Raw genomic sequence first — 15,681 nt, forward strand, 5'->3', positions numbered from 1 at the left:
CAGTAAGAGACTCTCTCCAGGTGATGCATCATCATTCTCACCTATGTGTTGTTAATCTGCATTCAGCACTGTGCTATTGCATCCAGCACTTAAACAACCAGCTTGTATATTACCAACTGTCTCCTGCTTTAGTCTTGCTTGGCTCTGTGGACTTTGTGCATGTACTTTGACTGTGTGAATCTATTGCTGTCGGTTTCCAGACTGATTACCGGAGTTACTTATTGCCTGCATTTACTACCATCGGTTGCATTACCTACCTACTGCATATTGATTCTGTTACCATCTTCTTCCAAGCCAGCCATTGATGTTCACCATTGGTTTCCAGGCCGACCATCACAGTTTGCTAATTACACTGGTTCCAAGACCAGTTCATTACCTGTGACTGTTATTATACCATTTGTATTACTTACCTCCAGAGTACTGATTTGAGTTGCCATTGGCTCCCAAGCTGACCATCGTTATTTGCAAGTTGCTAACGGTTTACAGACTGAATACCAAAAGTTACTTATTGCCTGTGTTGTTCCATCACATTCTCTCATCGGTTTCCAGGCCGATCCTCTGTGTCATTATTTAACCTCAGGATATAGACTCTGCTTCACATCGGCTCCCAGGCTGACCATCGTTTATTTGCCATCGGCTCCCAGGCTGACCATCATTGATTGCCATCGGCTCCCAGGCCGGTCATTACTGGTCTCTAATTACCGCTGGTTTCCAGATCAGCTCATTCTTCGTGACTGTACTTAAAACCAATCTCAGCTTTCACGCTGTGAAACTTCTGTATTCTTATTCCTGTTCCAGTAATCATTATGTTGTTGTGTGTATTTAATAAACATCAATGCGCACATGCGCAGGAACTTACTACGGCCTCCTCGTTTCCTCCATCGTACCACCACTGACCCACTAGTGCCCACTCTGGGAACAGACATTTACACAGACCTGACAATTCTCTGGTGATGGGATATCTGTTTCAGAATTTAAGAATTCACCAATTTACAGTCTATACCTATTGTGTACATCGTGGAAGAATTTATCAATAAATATTCAATGAATATAGGGGCTAATTCAGACCTTTTCACTCACTAGGGTTTTTTTGCAGTCCTGCATTTGCATAGTCGCCGCCCATGAGGGAGTATATTTTCCATTTGCAAGTGTGCGAATGCATGTGTAGCAGAGATGTACAAACAGATATTGGCCCTCATTCCGAGTTGTTCGCTCGCAAGCTGCTTTTAGCAGCTTTGCACACGCTAAGCCGCTGCCTACTGGGAGTGAATCTTAGCATAGTAGATTTGCGAACGAAAGATTAGCAGATTTGCGAATAGACAGTTCTTAGCAGTTTCTGAGTATCTCGAGACTTACTCGGCAACTGCGATCAGTTCAGTCAGTTTCGTTCCTGGTTTGACGTCACAAACACACCCAGCGTTCACCCAGACACTCCCCCGTTTCTTCAGACACTCCCGCGTTTTTCCCAGAAACGGCAGCGTTTTTTCGCACACACCCATAAAACGGCCAGTTTCCGCCCAGAAGCACCCACTTCCTGTCAATCACACTACGATCACCAGAACGAAGAAAAAACCTCGTAATGCCGTGAGTAAAATACCTAACTTAATAGCAAATTTACTTGGCGCAATCGCACTGCGGACATTGCGCATGCGCATTAGCGACTAATCGCTCCATTGCGAAAAAAAAAATAACGAGCGATCAACTCGGAATGACCACCATTGTGCAGTCTCTGAGTAGCCCAGGACTTACACAGCCGCTGTGAACACTTCAGCCTGTCTGGGACCGGAACTGACGTCAGGAACCTTCCTTGCAAACGCTTGGACACGCCTGCGTTTTTCCAAACTCTCCCACAAATTGGTCAGTTGCCACCCACAAACGCCTTCTTCCTGTCATTCTCCTTACGATCGCCCGTGTGAATGGATCCTTCGCACAAACCCGATGGGCGATCTACTTTGTACCCGTGCGACGCACCTGCGCATTGCGGTGCATACACATGCGCAGTTTAGACCTGATCGCCCACTGTACGAAAACGTAGCCTAGTGATCAGGTCTGAATTAGCCCCTTTGTGCAGTCTCTGCACAGCCCAAGACTTACTCAGCCGATGCGAGCACTTCAGCCTGTCTGGGACCGGAAATTGATGTCAGGAACCCTCCCTGTAAACACTTGGACACGCCTGCGTTTTTCCAAACACTCCCAGAAAACGGTCAGTTGACACCCACAAACGCCTACTTCCTGTCAATCATCTTGCAAACGCCCGTGCAAATGGATCCGTGCGATGCGCCTGCGCATTGCAGTGCATACGCAGTCTAGACCTGATCGACCGCTGTACAAAAACGCAGCCTAGCGATCAGGTCTGAATTAGCCCCATAGCGCACTTTAGGAGTTGTGTTTCATTCTATGTGTATTTGAGATTTAACAACAGAGATCTCTCCTGTAGTGCTGCTCCTGTTCTGGTGCAAGATAAGGATATGGTTTTCTATTGTGATAGATGGATAGATAGATAGATAGATAGATAGATAGATAGATAGATAGATAGATAGATAGATAGATAGATAGATAGATAGATAGATAGATAGATAGATAGATAGACAGACACAGTATATACACTGCTCAAAAAAATAAAGGGAACACTTAAACAACACAGTGTAACTCCAAGTCAATCACACTTCTGTGAAATCAAACTGTCCACTTAGGAAGCAACACTGATTGACAATCAGTTTCACATGCTGTTGTGCAAATGGAATAGACAACAGGTGATAATTATAGGCAATTAGCAAGACACCCCCAATAAAGGAGTTGTTCTGCAGGTGGTGACCACAGACCACTTCACGGCTCCTATGCTTTCTGGCTGATGTTTTGGTCACTTTTGAAAGCTGGCGGTGCTTTCACTCTAGTGGTAGCATGAGACGGAGTCTACAACCCATACAAGTGGCTCAGGTAGTGCAGCTCATCCAGGATGGCACATCAATGCGAGCTGTGGCAAGAAGGTTTGCTGTGTCTGTCAGCGTAGTGTCCAGAGCATGGAGGCGCTACCAGGAGACAGGCCAGTACATCAGGAGACGTGGAGGAGGCCAACAACCCAGCAGCAGGACCGCTACCTCCGCCTTTGTGCAAGGAGGAAAAGGAGGAGCACTGCCAGAGCCCTGCAAAATGACCTCCAGCAAGCCACAAATGTGCATGTGTCTACTCAAACGATCAGAAACAGACTCCATAAGGGTGGTATGAGGGCCCAACATCCACAGGTGGGGGTTGTGCTTACAGTCCAACACCGTGCAGGACGTTTGGCATTTGCCAGAGAACACCAAGATTGGCAAATTCGCCACTGGTGCCCTGTGCTCTTCACAGATGAAAGCAGATTCTCACTGAGCACATGTGACAGACGTGACAGAGTCTGGAGACACCAAGGAGAACGTTCTGCTGCCTGCAACATCCTCCAGCATGAATGGTTTGGCAGTGGGTCAGTAATGGTGTGGGGTGGCATTTCTTTGGGGGGCCGCACAGCCCTCCATGTGCTCGCCAGAGGTGTCCTGACTGCCATTAGGTACCGAGATGAGATCCTTAGACCCCTTGTAAGACCATATGCTGGTGCGGTTGGCCCTGGGTTCCTCCTAATGCAAGACAATGCTAGACCTCATGTGGCTGGAGTGTGTCAGCAGTTCCTGCAAGACTAAGGCATTGATGCTATGGACTGGCCCGCCCGTTCCCCAGACCTGAATTCAATTGAGCACATCTGGGACACCATGTCTCGCTCCATCCACCAACGCCACGTTGCACCACAGACTGTCCAGGAGTTGGCGGATGCTTTAGTCCAGGTCTGGGAGGAGATCCCTCAGGAGACCATCCGCCACCTCATCAGGAGCATGCCCAGGCATTGTAGGGAGGTCATACAGGCACGTGGAGGCCACACACACTACTGAGCCTCATTTTGACTTGTTTTAAAGACATTACATCAAAGTTGGATCAGCCTGTAGTGTGTTTTTCCACTTTAATTTTGAGTGTGACTCCAAATCCAGACCTCCATGGGTTAATAAATTTGATTACCATTGATAATTTTTGTGTTATTTTGTTGTCAGCACATTCAACTATGTAAAGAACAAAGTATTTAATAAGAATATTTCATTCATTCAGATCTAGAATGTGTTATTTTAGTGTTCCCTTTATTTTTTTGAGCAGTGCATATATACATATATATATATATATATATATATATATATATACAGTATATATATATATATATATATATATATATACAGTATGTATATATATATATATATATATATATATATATATTATACATATATAATATTTGTTCGGTTATCAAATAATTCTCTGTACATCAGGTCTATTAGAAACTGCTGTCCTAGAAGCAAATGCTTTTGACAATGCGTTTCCTAATGTAACACGGTTATTGTAAATAAGAACTCGCAGGCAGGTTTTCTGGTTACAACCACAGTGTCTTTACTGGCATCAGACACTGTAGCACAGCATACACAGGCTGGGGCCTGGTCACAGGTACAGTATATACACAAAATAAACCACCAAAATAAAAGGTACTAGTACTTCCAGTGCTCAAAAGGCCAATGTCAACACAGTCCCTGGTGCCAGAGCCGGTCATAGGCATAGGCAAACTAGGCAATTGCCTAGGGCATTTGATATTCCTAGGGGCATCAGCAGCTTCTGCTGATTAAAATGATATGCGGCATGCCTATATTCTGTATGTAGCATTTCATATGCAGATACAGCCACAGTCTCACACAGTAGATAGGCATGCTGCATATCAGTTTAATCAGCAGAAGCTGCTTATGCATCCTAGCCACATAGCAATGCAAATAAGATGCATTTTCATAAAAAAAAAAGGTGCCCGACGTTAGCATTGATGCGAGATTTGTGAGGACATATCTGTATCCAAGCAGAGGCAGAGGTCACAGTGTTAGTGGAAGTGTGAGTGCTGTGTGCATGTGAGTGGGTTGGTTGTGCAGTAGTGTTCGGAATATGTGTAAGGAGCATTATGTGTGTCATGTAAAAAGGCATTAATAATGTGCAACATATGTGTAAAGGGCCACTATGTGTGTCATTATGTGTATAAGGGCATTAATAATGTGCGGCATATGTGTAACAGGGACCTACTGTATGTGTGTCATGTGTATAGGGACACTAATAATGTGCAGCAAATGTGTAGGGGGCAAGATGTGTGTCATTATGTGTATAAGGGCATTAATAATGTGAGGCATATGTGTAAGGGACATTATGTGTAAAAGGGCATTAATAAAGGTTGTCATAATGTGTAAGGTGCATTATGTTTATAAGGACATTAATGTGTCTCATATGTGTAAGGGGCATTACTGTGTGGAATTGTGTATAAATGCATTACTAATGTGTGGCATTATGTGTATAAGGTGCTCTACTATGTGGCGTTGCATATAGAAAGGGCACTACTGTGTGGTATATTGTGAATAAAGAGCAATAAGGTGTGGTGTAATATGAATAAGGAGCAATTCAGTGAGATGTAATGTGAATAAGGGGTTCTACTGTGAGGAGTAACGTTTATAAGGTAAAGTGATAGTACTGCGGGATGTAATATGAATTATGGACACTATCGCATGATGAAATGTGAATAAAGTTCAGTACTGTGTGGCATAATTGGAATTGGGGTTACTATTGTGTGGCCATGCCCCTTCCCAGCAAGAAGATGCCCCTTTTTGGCCTGTGCGTCAAATGTGCGAACTGTTCCTATTTAAAATATAGGGGGTACAAGGACTGCTATGGGAGAGGGGTGATGGTGCTGGGAAAGAGGTTCAAGGTCAGAGGCAGAACCAGCGGTGGTGCTAGGGGGCACCAGCCAAAATCTTGCCTAGGGCATCATATTGGTTAGGGCCGGCTCTGCCTGGTGCTATAAACTCAGCCCTGCTCACTGGCTTCTAACAGGCATGAGCACAATGCATTGTGGGTAAATGGGATTTTTAAACCCCTCTCTTGCACCTGACTTCCTGCTGTCTCTGGGTGAGCTGGAAAACCTGCAGCTGTGCAATTCAGAAAGCCTGGAATTACAAACATTCACTACAGGTGCAGAATGTGCATATACATATATACACACACTGTAAATATTTCAGTGATGATGTGCATGATAATTTTTTTTCTTTGTTAAAAGCAAGGCTATTAGTTTGCATCTGAAATGTTTTCACAAATTCGGAGATATTTCATGAGGTTTCTGAGGGAGGAACTGTACACAGAGTGAAATGCAAGTTGGCTGTACAGTAATTGTTTCGGCATTGTGTGCATGGAGAAAAATGTGTAAATGCATCAGTATGCTGAGTTGTATGCATCTGTGTAACAGCACTGACCCCTTCCATATGCTCGGCATCATAGTCATCATAATTACTAGTGCACATTTTCACCAGCCCAAGAGTGTAGCTACTATAGGTGCAGGCAGTGCAGCTGCTATGGGGCCCAGAGCTGAGAGGGGCCCACCTTCCTTGTCAAAGTTACATGTGTTACATACATTTTTTGCCATTGAGTGGTACGTAGGGGTCCTTTCAAACTTTTTCCTTGGGGTCTGCACTATATCTAGGTATGCCCGTGGACCTGCTCATTGTAGTGTGGTATAAAATGAACTGGAGGGCATTTTAATGTTATATAATATGAACCGGGGCTCTGTAATGAGGCACAATATGAACGGGGAGCACTATATATCATAATGTGAACTGGGGTTACTGTGCGGCATAATGTGTACTGGCAGCTCTGAAATGTGACATAGGGTGAACTTAATCACTACTGCGATTCATAAAAGAAACTAGGGCACTAGTATGGGGCATAACATTAAATAAGGCTCTACTATGGTTCAGAAAATGAACTAGGGCACTATTATAGGGCATAAAATTAACCACTGCTGCAGAGAAGTGTCTCTGTAGAAGCACTGGAATGGGGGCCCCTTCAAAATGTTGCTATGGGTCCCACAAAGTTCTATCTACGCCCCTGCACCAGCCTATACAGTACTTGGTGCATGAGAAAACATGAGTATCTTTGTGTATGCTCTAATCTCCATAGCCCACAGTTGCATTCACACATCATCATCACCACCACTAAACCTAGCCTTCATGTGAACAGCTAATTAGCACCCAGATGTTCCCCTTTTATTGATGCGACCGAGATCCATACAGCTTTGAATTCCATGTATATGCAGTGCACTCAGCTCCAGATCAAGCTCAACGTGAAAACACATAATATCTGTGATCATCTCTACATCAGCCCCTCAGTTGTCATTTTTTAAACTCTTCATTTGACGTTTCATTTCACGTTTCCTCAAAATCTTAATATATGACTGCATTGTAGAACGATCTAAAAAATATCTTTTGAGATTAGTCTAATAGTGATAAAAAGATATGTATTTGCAGTAATTTGATGCTGAAAGAGGAGTGCACTACAGTGCATACTTTCTGTTCTCCATGGAAGCTTCATGCCCTATTCTAAGATGGCTGCGAGATCTCTACCGAGCATGTGTTGGAGCCATCTTGAGACTGTAGTGTAGTGTAGTGAGTAGTATGACATGGTGGAGACATTGGTCTCCTACTTAGCTCCAGAGAGACCTGGTTATTACCTGCTATAAAGCTGTTCCAACATGCCGCATACACTCACCGACTGGTGAGCTGTATGAAACCACACTCAAGCTCTGCTCCTTTACCAGTAGTGTACATGTAACAGTGAGTACAGCTATATCTCCTTTCTATCACTAAACTAAAACCACTGGTTAAGTAACTGGGGTGTTCATAGTTTAAGTCATCTGCAGGTGTGTGCCTATATAACTCTGTAATAATGCCTGCGCACACATCATTTCCAACATTTAAAACCAAGCCAACTTTGGGTTATCTTTGTGCAGTTGAGAGTGTGTGGCGATAACAGCAAATACAGTAACATTGGTGTTTATAACAAACCTATTTGACTCAGGTTTTCTAGCGTATATACAATTTATTGTAGTAGAAGGTATAGCACAAGCAAAATAGCAACGTTGTAGTGTTATATTTACAAAATGATACAAAACTAAACATAAGGGCTGATGCAGAGCTGGATGATGCATGCATACTTGGGGTCATGCATATTTGGGGCAGGCATACTTGTTTTGGCAAAATCAGCATTTCTGTACCATACATCCCACAAAATAAACTATCCACATTTGGAGAAGGTGGAATGTGAGTGTAAAGAGGCAAAAGAGCATATTAACATAAGGGGTCATTCCGACCTGATCGCACGCTAGGTTTTTTAGCTGTGCTGCGATCAGGTCCGAACTGTGCATGCGTATGCACCGCAATGCGCAGGCACGTTGTACGGGTACAAAGCGGATCGTTGCCGAGCGATAGATTAAAGAAGAATCCATTTGCACAGCCGATCGCAAGGAGAGTGACAGGAAGAGGGCATTTGTGGGTGTCAACTGACCGTTTTCTGGGAGTGGTCGGAAAAATGCAGGCGTGCAGCATTTGCAGGGCGGTTGTCTGACGTCAATTCCGGGTAAGAACACGCTGAAGTGATCGCAGCGGCTGAGTACGTTCTGAGCTACTCAGAAACTGTACAAAACTTTTTTGTACCGCTCGGCTGCACATGCGATCGCACACTTGCAAAGCGAAAATACACTCCCCTATAGGCGGCGACTATCTGTTTGCAGTGCTGCAAAAAATAGCTAGCGAGCGATCAACTCGGAATGACCCCTGTAGATCTGGTCACAGACACATATGGACCAGTGAAAAGTTTGGAGAAGCGAGCCAGTGGAAAAGTAGCTTATGGCAACCAATCAGCTGCAACATATAATTTTATAGAATGCACTTTATAAATGTTACATCAACACTGATTGGTTGCCATAGACAACTTCTCCACTGGCTCACTTCTCCACTCTTTTCACTGCTTCATGAATAGACCCCTGAATCTTGACCGCTCCCACTGACAGGACTTAAGTCATTACTGTGGCTAGTTTATTATAGTAAGTCATGGACATCCATTTTCATTACTTAATATTTGCAATCGGACTGTGGCAGGAAAGATGATGCCCATATAATTATTAAAGGGAAAGAGAATGAATGTTAGTATTTATTGAATATATTTAATTTGTTTTTGTGACTGTATTTAATTATATTTTATATGGTAAATGCAGCTTTATTTATTTCTATAACTCCAGAAACCACTCTATCTTTTATACATGCAGGGACAACTAATTACCTTGCCCTAAGCAGCCTCTCTCAGTGAGCCTTGGGAGGCAGCTGCCACTCAACAACCGTTTTTTGAGGGGAGAGGGTGTTGGGGGTGTGGCCATGTCCCCTTCTTCCAAACAAAATGTGTTGCTGCATGGGGAGGCACTGTGCTAAGTGGGAGCTGCCTCCCAAGACTCCCCCTCCCCACATCCCCGCCCAGCCCTGTATATAGGGCACATCATTACTGTATTGTACTGCTAACAAATTGGGTAATCTGACATGTTTGATACTCTGGGAATAAATCAAGGAATATGCTTGCGCATGAATCCCGACTGTCGGCAGCCTGAAGGTAAGTATGCCGGGTAAGTATGATTAGGGTTAGGCCGCTGGGGGTGGGTTTAGGTTTAGGCAGTATAGGGGAGGTTAAGGGTAGGCTTGGGGGGGGGGGGAGGTTAGGCCTAGGCTACAGGGTAGGAGAGTTAGGGTTTTGTGTAAAAATGTTTATTTACTACTGTACAGTAGCTGAGACTGATGCATGTGTCCAGCTCAACTAAGTGCACACATGTAATTATGAATGTTTTTTGGTGCATTTTACTCCTGCATGGTTTGTGTAATATATGCCCAAGTTTACATGAGCCCAATAATGTCAAATCAGCATGCACACATAAGAATTCTTTATCCTTGTAAAGTGGTAAATGAAAAATGTGTGCTTACAGTTAGAGATTCAATCATCCCCTGAGTTGGTTCTGGTATAAATGCCAGTGACCAGAGAAATGAGTCACTTTTCTCATCTTCTAATTCCTTTGAAAGCAGGATTTCTGTCATCAAACCGACACAGGCCTCTGTTCCGCAGGATGGCAGAGCGTCCAGCAGTGGTTGCCTGAAACAAAAATGTTTAATTGACAAAAAATGACAAGATACCTGTCTGTTCAAACGAGGGAGGCAGTCAATGAAAAAAACTGAAATGGAAGTAACAAAATTGATCTATACTGGAAACATGTTTTACTCTGTGTTGGAATGTGAATGCATTGCAGATCTTTGGATGTATACAGGGTCGGACTGGCCCACAGGGGTACCAGGGAAACCACTGGTAGGCCCCACTGCCTGAGTGTCCACTCCTTCCTCTAGGGATCAGGTTCCAGACTGTGCACTTGTATTATACATGTTGCATTACACTGCACTAAACTATTGTGTATTTCAAGCCTCTGTGGAGGCTGGCCACACCCCCTTTGTAGGCTGGCCACACCCTTAAGTATGGGTCCCTATCACTGCATTCCCCCGGTGGGCCCTTCATGCCCCAGTCCGACACTGGATGTATAGTTTGGATTAGTTACTAAGAAAACCATATAGCAGTGCTCACTGCACACTACTATATTTCTGTGAAAGCATCTCCTGCATTCCAAGTCATTAGCTTGCATTGATTATATATATAATACACTAGCATTTCATGTAACACTGAACAATGTAAAGCGGTATGTAGACCAAATATGCCAAAACAGTGCTAAAAAAAAAGTACAATGTAAAATGAAAAGAAGAACAAGTGAGACATATGGTATGGTGGGATTCGGTCAGCATAACGGCGTTCGGGATGCCTGCAGTCGTAATGCCGCCGCTGGAATCCTGACACTGGTCAGAAGACATCGACCACAATGCTTGCGCATGAATCCCGACTGTCGGCAGCCTGAAGGTAAGTATGCCGGGTAAGTATGGTTAGGGTTAGGCTGCTGGAGGAGGGTTTAGGTTTAGGCAGTATAGGGGAGGTTAAGGTTAGGCTTTGGGGGGGGGGGGGGGTTAGGTTTAGGCTACTGGGAAGGAGAGTTAGGGTTAGGCACTAAGCGGGAAGGATTGGGATTAAAAATAATGGCGTGGCTTCTTTATAGGGAAGGGGCATGGCCACAGTTGTCCCCCTGTACTTGTGCCCCCCAGTAGTTGTGCCCTGTGTAGATGTGCCCTCTAGTAGATGTACCCCCAGCAGCTGTGCCCCCAGTAGATTTGCCCCAGTAGCTGTGCCCCCAGCAGCTGTGCTCCCAGTAGATTTGCCCCCAGTTAATTTGCCCACAGTAGCTGTTCCCCCTGTAGTAGTTCCCCAGTATGTGTCCCCTGTAGTTGTGCCCCCTGTAGATTTGCCCCAGTAGCTGTGCACCCTGTAATAATGCCCCCAGTAGCTGTGTCCCCAGATGATTTGCCCCCAGTAGCTGTTCCCCCTGTAGTAGTGCCCCCAGTAGCTGTTCCCCCTGTAGTAGTGCCCCCAGTATATTTGCTCCCTGTAGTAGTGCCCCCAGTTGATTTGCCCCCAGTAGCTGTTCCACATAGCAGTGCCCTCTGTAGTAGTGCCCCCAGTATGTGCCCCCAGTAGTTGTGCCCCTGGTAGTTGTGCCCCCTGTAGTAGTGCCGCTTACAAACAAGAAAAACAAACAAAAAAAATACTTACCAGCTCCACTCCTGCTTCCGGACCGCTGCCGTTTAAAACTCGATTTTTATCGGACGTATTTTGTTTAAACTCGATTTTTAAACTCGATTTTTAAACTCGAGTTTAAACTCAATTTTTATCGGACGTATTTTGCTGCAACTTTTTGAATCCATTTTCGGATATTTACTAATTCCCCTTTCACACCGCAAACCTGGGTCCGACCCAGTATTTTGAACCCGGGTCCAACCCGGGTTGGACACGGGTCAGGCCGTTTCACACTACACTTTCAACCCGGGTTATTGCAGGGTTGGCTCCTTTTAACTCAACCTGGGTCAGCAATTAAAGCACCATGGATTTCATTTTAAATGGACTCTTTTTGGCTCAGAAGGGGACAAAATGAGAGGGTGAGGACAGCTCACAGCATTGCAGGAATCATGGCTGACAGAGCTATGTTTTGTATATACAATTGCATCTTTAACTGTTCCAGTAACATACCTCCCAACTGTCCCGTTTTTTGCGGGACAGTCCCGTTTTTTGGGACTGTCCCACTGTCCCGCCCACAATGTCCCGCGGTGTGGGGGGCAGTTGGGAGGCTAGTGTCACTGCTGCACTGCTTAGCAGAACAGAGGTGAATTGACGCTGTGCGTATGCGCACAGCGTCTATTCACAGATGACAGAGGGAGAGGGGGCATGCCAGCAGCTCAGAGAGCGCTGGGCATGCCCGCTCAGTGATGGTACAAGGGGGGCGTGACTCGCGATCGCGGCTCTGCCAATAGACCATGGAGGTCATTTCGAGTTGATTGCTCGTTAGCAACTTTTTGCAGCGCTGCAATCAACTAGTCGCTGCCTATAGGGAAGTGTGTTTTCACTTTGCAAGTGTGCGAATGCCTTTGCAGCCAAGCGGTACAAAAACAGTTTCTGCAGTTTCTGAGTGGCTCTGGACTTACTCAGCTGCTGCGATCACTTCAGTCTTTTTGGTCCCGGAATTTACGTCAGACACCTGCCCTGCTAACGCTTGGACACGCCTGCGTTTTCCCAAACACTCCCAGAAAATGGTCAGTTGACACCCACAAACGCCCTCTTCCTGTCAATCACCTTGCAATCGACTGTGCTAATGTATTCTTCGTTAAATCCATCACCCAGCACCGATCCTCTTTGTACCCGTACAACGCGTCTGTGCAGTGCGGTGCATACGCATGCGCAGTTTTGCCGAGTTTTATCCTGATCGCAGTGCTGCAAAAAGTTGCTAGCGAGCGACCAACTCGGAATGACCCCTCATGCCCCTTTCATATAGGCTACGCCCCCTTTTTGGGCACGCCCCAAGGTCCCTCTTTGTACTTTTAATAAGTTGGGAGGTATGCAGTAAGCTGCCTAGCAATCTTTGCCTCACCCCTAATTCTTAACAGTTCTAATTCTTAATGCTCTCTGTTCTCTCCTGTGTAGCAGGGCTCAGGCTGCTGACATCATCAAGGCACACAAAGAACATGGATGTCTTGATAAAGGCCCAGATGTGGGCTGAAACGCGTCGACAAACAGGAGTGTGAGTAGCCATTTCATCCGGATTTTCTGATACTTTTGACTTTTTAAATTGTCCATTTTTTTCCATGCAAGAGCTGACCATCTCTCTTTGCCGTTTTTATTCAAGTTTTATCATATTTTTTTACCATTGCCAAGCAGGGTTGTTCCTGCATTTAGTTTTCCACATGTATTGTTAAATAAAATCTGTAACCCCCTTTTTTACCAACTTTGGTATGAGCATTGCTATTTTTCTTCTTTTGGGGGTTAATGGAACTATACCTGATCTAACACATAAGCCTCACCCTCTACTGGGAGTCTAAAGATACCTTGATAGGAGTCTTCCACCACACTAAACTGTGAGTTGGGGTACGCCATATTGAATAACCATCCATTGATTTTTAGAGAAGAAAAGATACCTTTATGAGCTTTTAACCTGCCTCCCGAATGTGAGTGTTGGGGTACGCATTGACTGTTTATCCCTGAAACCTCGTTTGAATCTGGTGTATGTCTGATCAGAAAGAAACCATTATGTGTTTAGAGTTCTCCATATACGTGTGAGTGGGGTACGCTCTATGTTTACTTAATACTCATTAGAGATACCCTGTACATCACATCGAAAAATAGTGGGACCTACTACACATTAGCTGTTTTTTATCTCCCCATGTGATCGACATTTGGAGACCACATCAGAGACTTCCAAACGAGATCTCCACGGAAATATCCAAAGATACCTTTATAGGAGTTACACAGCCCCTCAAATCGTGAGTTGTGGTACGCGATCCCTGGATTGCTTGTATTGTTGAAAGAGAGAAAGATACCTTTACATGTTTGTTACCAGCACACAGAGTGTGAGTGTTGGGGTACGCATCATCTGCCTTCTCCAGGAAACTGTCACAAGGCCTTTCCTAGTCTGATTGCGACTCTGGTGTATCACTTTGGTGTTATATAAATATAAAAAAGTGGACCCCACAAAGAAACTTTGAGGGATTTTTTACTCTAATTTTTAGTGGGGTATGCGTTTAATTTATGTTAACCACTTAATGACACTGTACGAACGATAATAAGTTTTGAGTGTATGTACTACACATTGGTTTGTTCTTGCCATTTTTGTCTTTTATGACATCGATACTCGAGAACTCCACACTTTATTGATCTGAATTGAAGATTCAACTCAGAAGAATAGAACCTACCTTCCGGTCTAAAAGGAACGTTATGGTGATATCTTGTTTTAGCGCTTGTGGTGTATGACAGTGTTTCAAACTTCTGGTTTGTGTTTTTCTATCTAAATGTGGTGACATTTATTCTGAAACCTGTTGCATCTGAGCAGCTTAGCGCCAGCTGAACTACCCCCACAATTTCTTGTTTGTACACAAAGAACAGCCAATCAGCACTTTTACATGAATGCAGGGTTGAATAACCCGGGTTGGACACTTTAGAGTGCACATTGACCCGGGTACAACCTGTGTATAACACTGCTTTTATACCGGGTTGAAATGCAGGGTTACTCGACCCGGGATATTAAATAAAAAGTGGTGCTTTTAGACTGCACCTCGACCCTGGTTGAGCTGGCTCGACCCGGCAATATCCCGGGTTATATTTGCGGTGTGAAAGGGGTATAAGCTGCCGAGTTTTGGGTTTTCGTATTTTCCGATGTCGATGTGATTCGGATTGTCGGGCAGTATTTACTGGAGTGATTAGTAAAACACTGCCGGACATAACACAATGAAGCCCGGCCGGATCAGTGAGATCCGTGCAGGGCTTGATTGTGCACATTATGAGAAGTGTTTAAAGAGTTAAAAGTGATAAAAAAAATTGTGTGGGGTTCCCCCTCCTAAGCATAACCAGCCTCGGGCTCTTTGAGCCGGTCCTGGTTGTAAAAATACATGTGAAAAAATGCGTATGGTCCCCCCTTAATTATACAACCAGCACTGGGCTCTGTGTCCGGACCTGGTTCAAAAAATATGGGGGACAAAAGATGTAGGGGTCCCCCGTATTTTTTAAATCAGCACCGGGTTCCACTAGCCAGAGAGATAATGCCACAGCTGGGGGACACTTTTATATAGGTCCCTGCGGCTGTGGCATTACCCCCTCAACTAGTCACCCCTGCCCAGGGTTCCCTGGAGGAGTGGGGACCCCAAGGGCCATGGGTGAAGCCCGAGGCTGTGACCCCCCCCCCCCCCTCCCCCATCCCTGGGCGGTGGATGGGGGGCTGACAGCCTTTGTGTGAAAAAAATATATTGATTTTTGTGGTAGAACTACAAGTCCCAGCAAGCCTCCCTCGCAAGCTGGTACTTGGAGAACCACAAGTACCAGCATGCGGGGAAATAACGGGCCCCCTGGTACCTGTAGTTCTACAACAAAAAAATACCCCCCAAAAAAACACAAGACACACACCGTGAAAGTAAAATTTTATTCATACACACACACTCACATACTTACCTACCTCCAACGCTGAGCATGTAGAATCCACGGGGTACCTGTAAAAATAAAATTATACTTACAACCAATCCAGTGTAGATCTGTCCTCTTCTTATCCGACGTAATCCAGGGACTTGAATAAAATACTAAACCGAAATCCCG

The 15,681-nt window shown here is 44.8% G+C and overlaps 1 protein-coding gene across 1 annotated transcript in view; it reads right to left on the bottom strand.

Annotated features, from left to right (window-relative positions):
* Positions 1–15,681, bottom strand: part of LOC134944150 (vitellogenin-like) — a 162,132-nt gene that overhangs the window by 40,115 nt on the left and 106,336 nt on the right. Inside the window, exon 10 of the mRNA XM_063932731.1 lies at positions 9,888–10,053. Within this exon, the coding sequence (XP_063788801.1) occupies positions 9,888–10,053 (166 nt within the window). The remainder of the gene's footprint in view (positions 1–9,887; positions 10,054–15,681) is intronic.

The sequence above is a fragment of the Pseudophryne corroboree genome, chromosome 7 (genome assembly GCF_028390025.1).
Source record: "Pseudophryne corroboree isolate aPseCor3 chromosome 7, aPseCor3.hap2, whole genome shotgun sequence".
NCBI lineage: Eukaryota > Metazoa > Chordata > Amphibia > Anura > Myobatrachidae > Pseudophryne > Pseudophryne corroboree.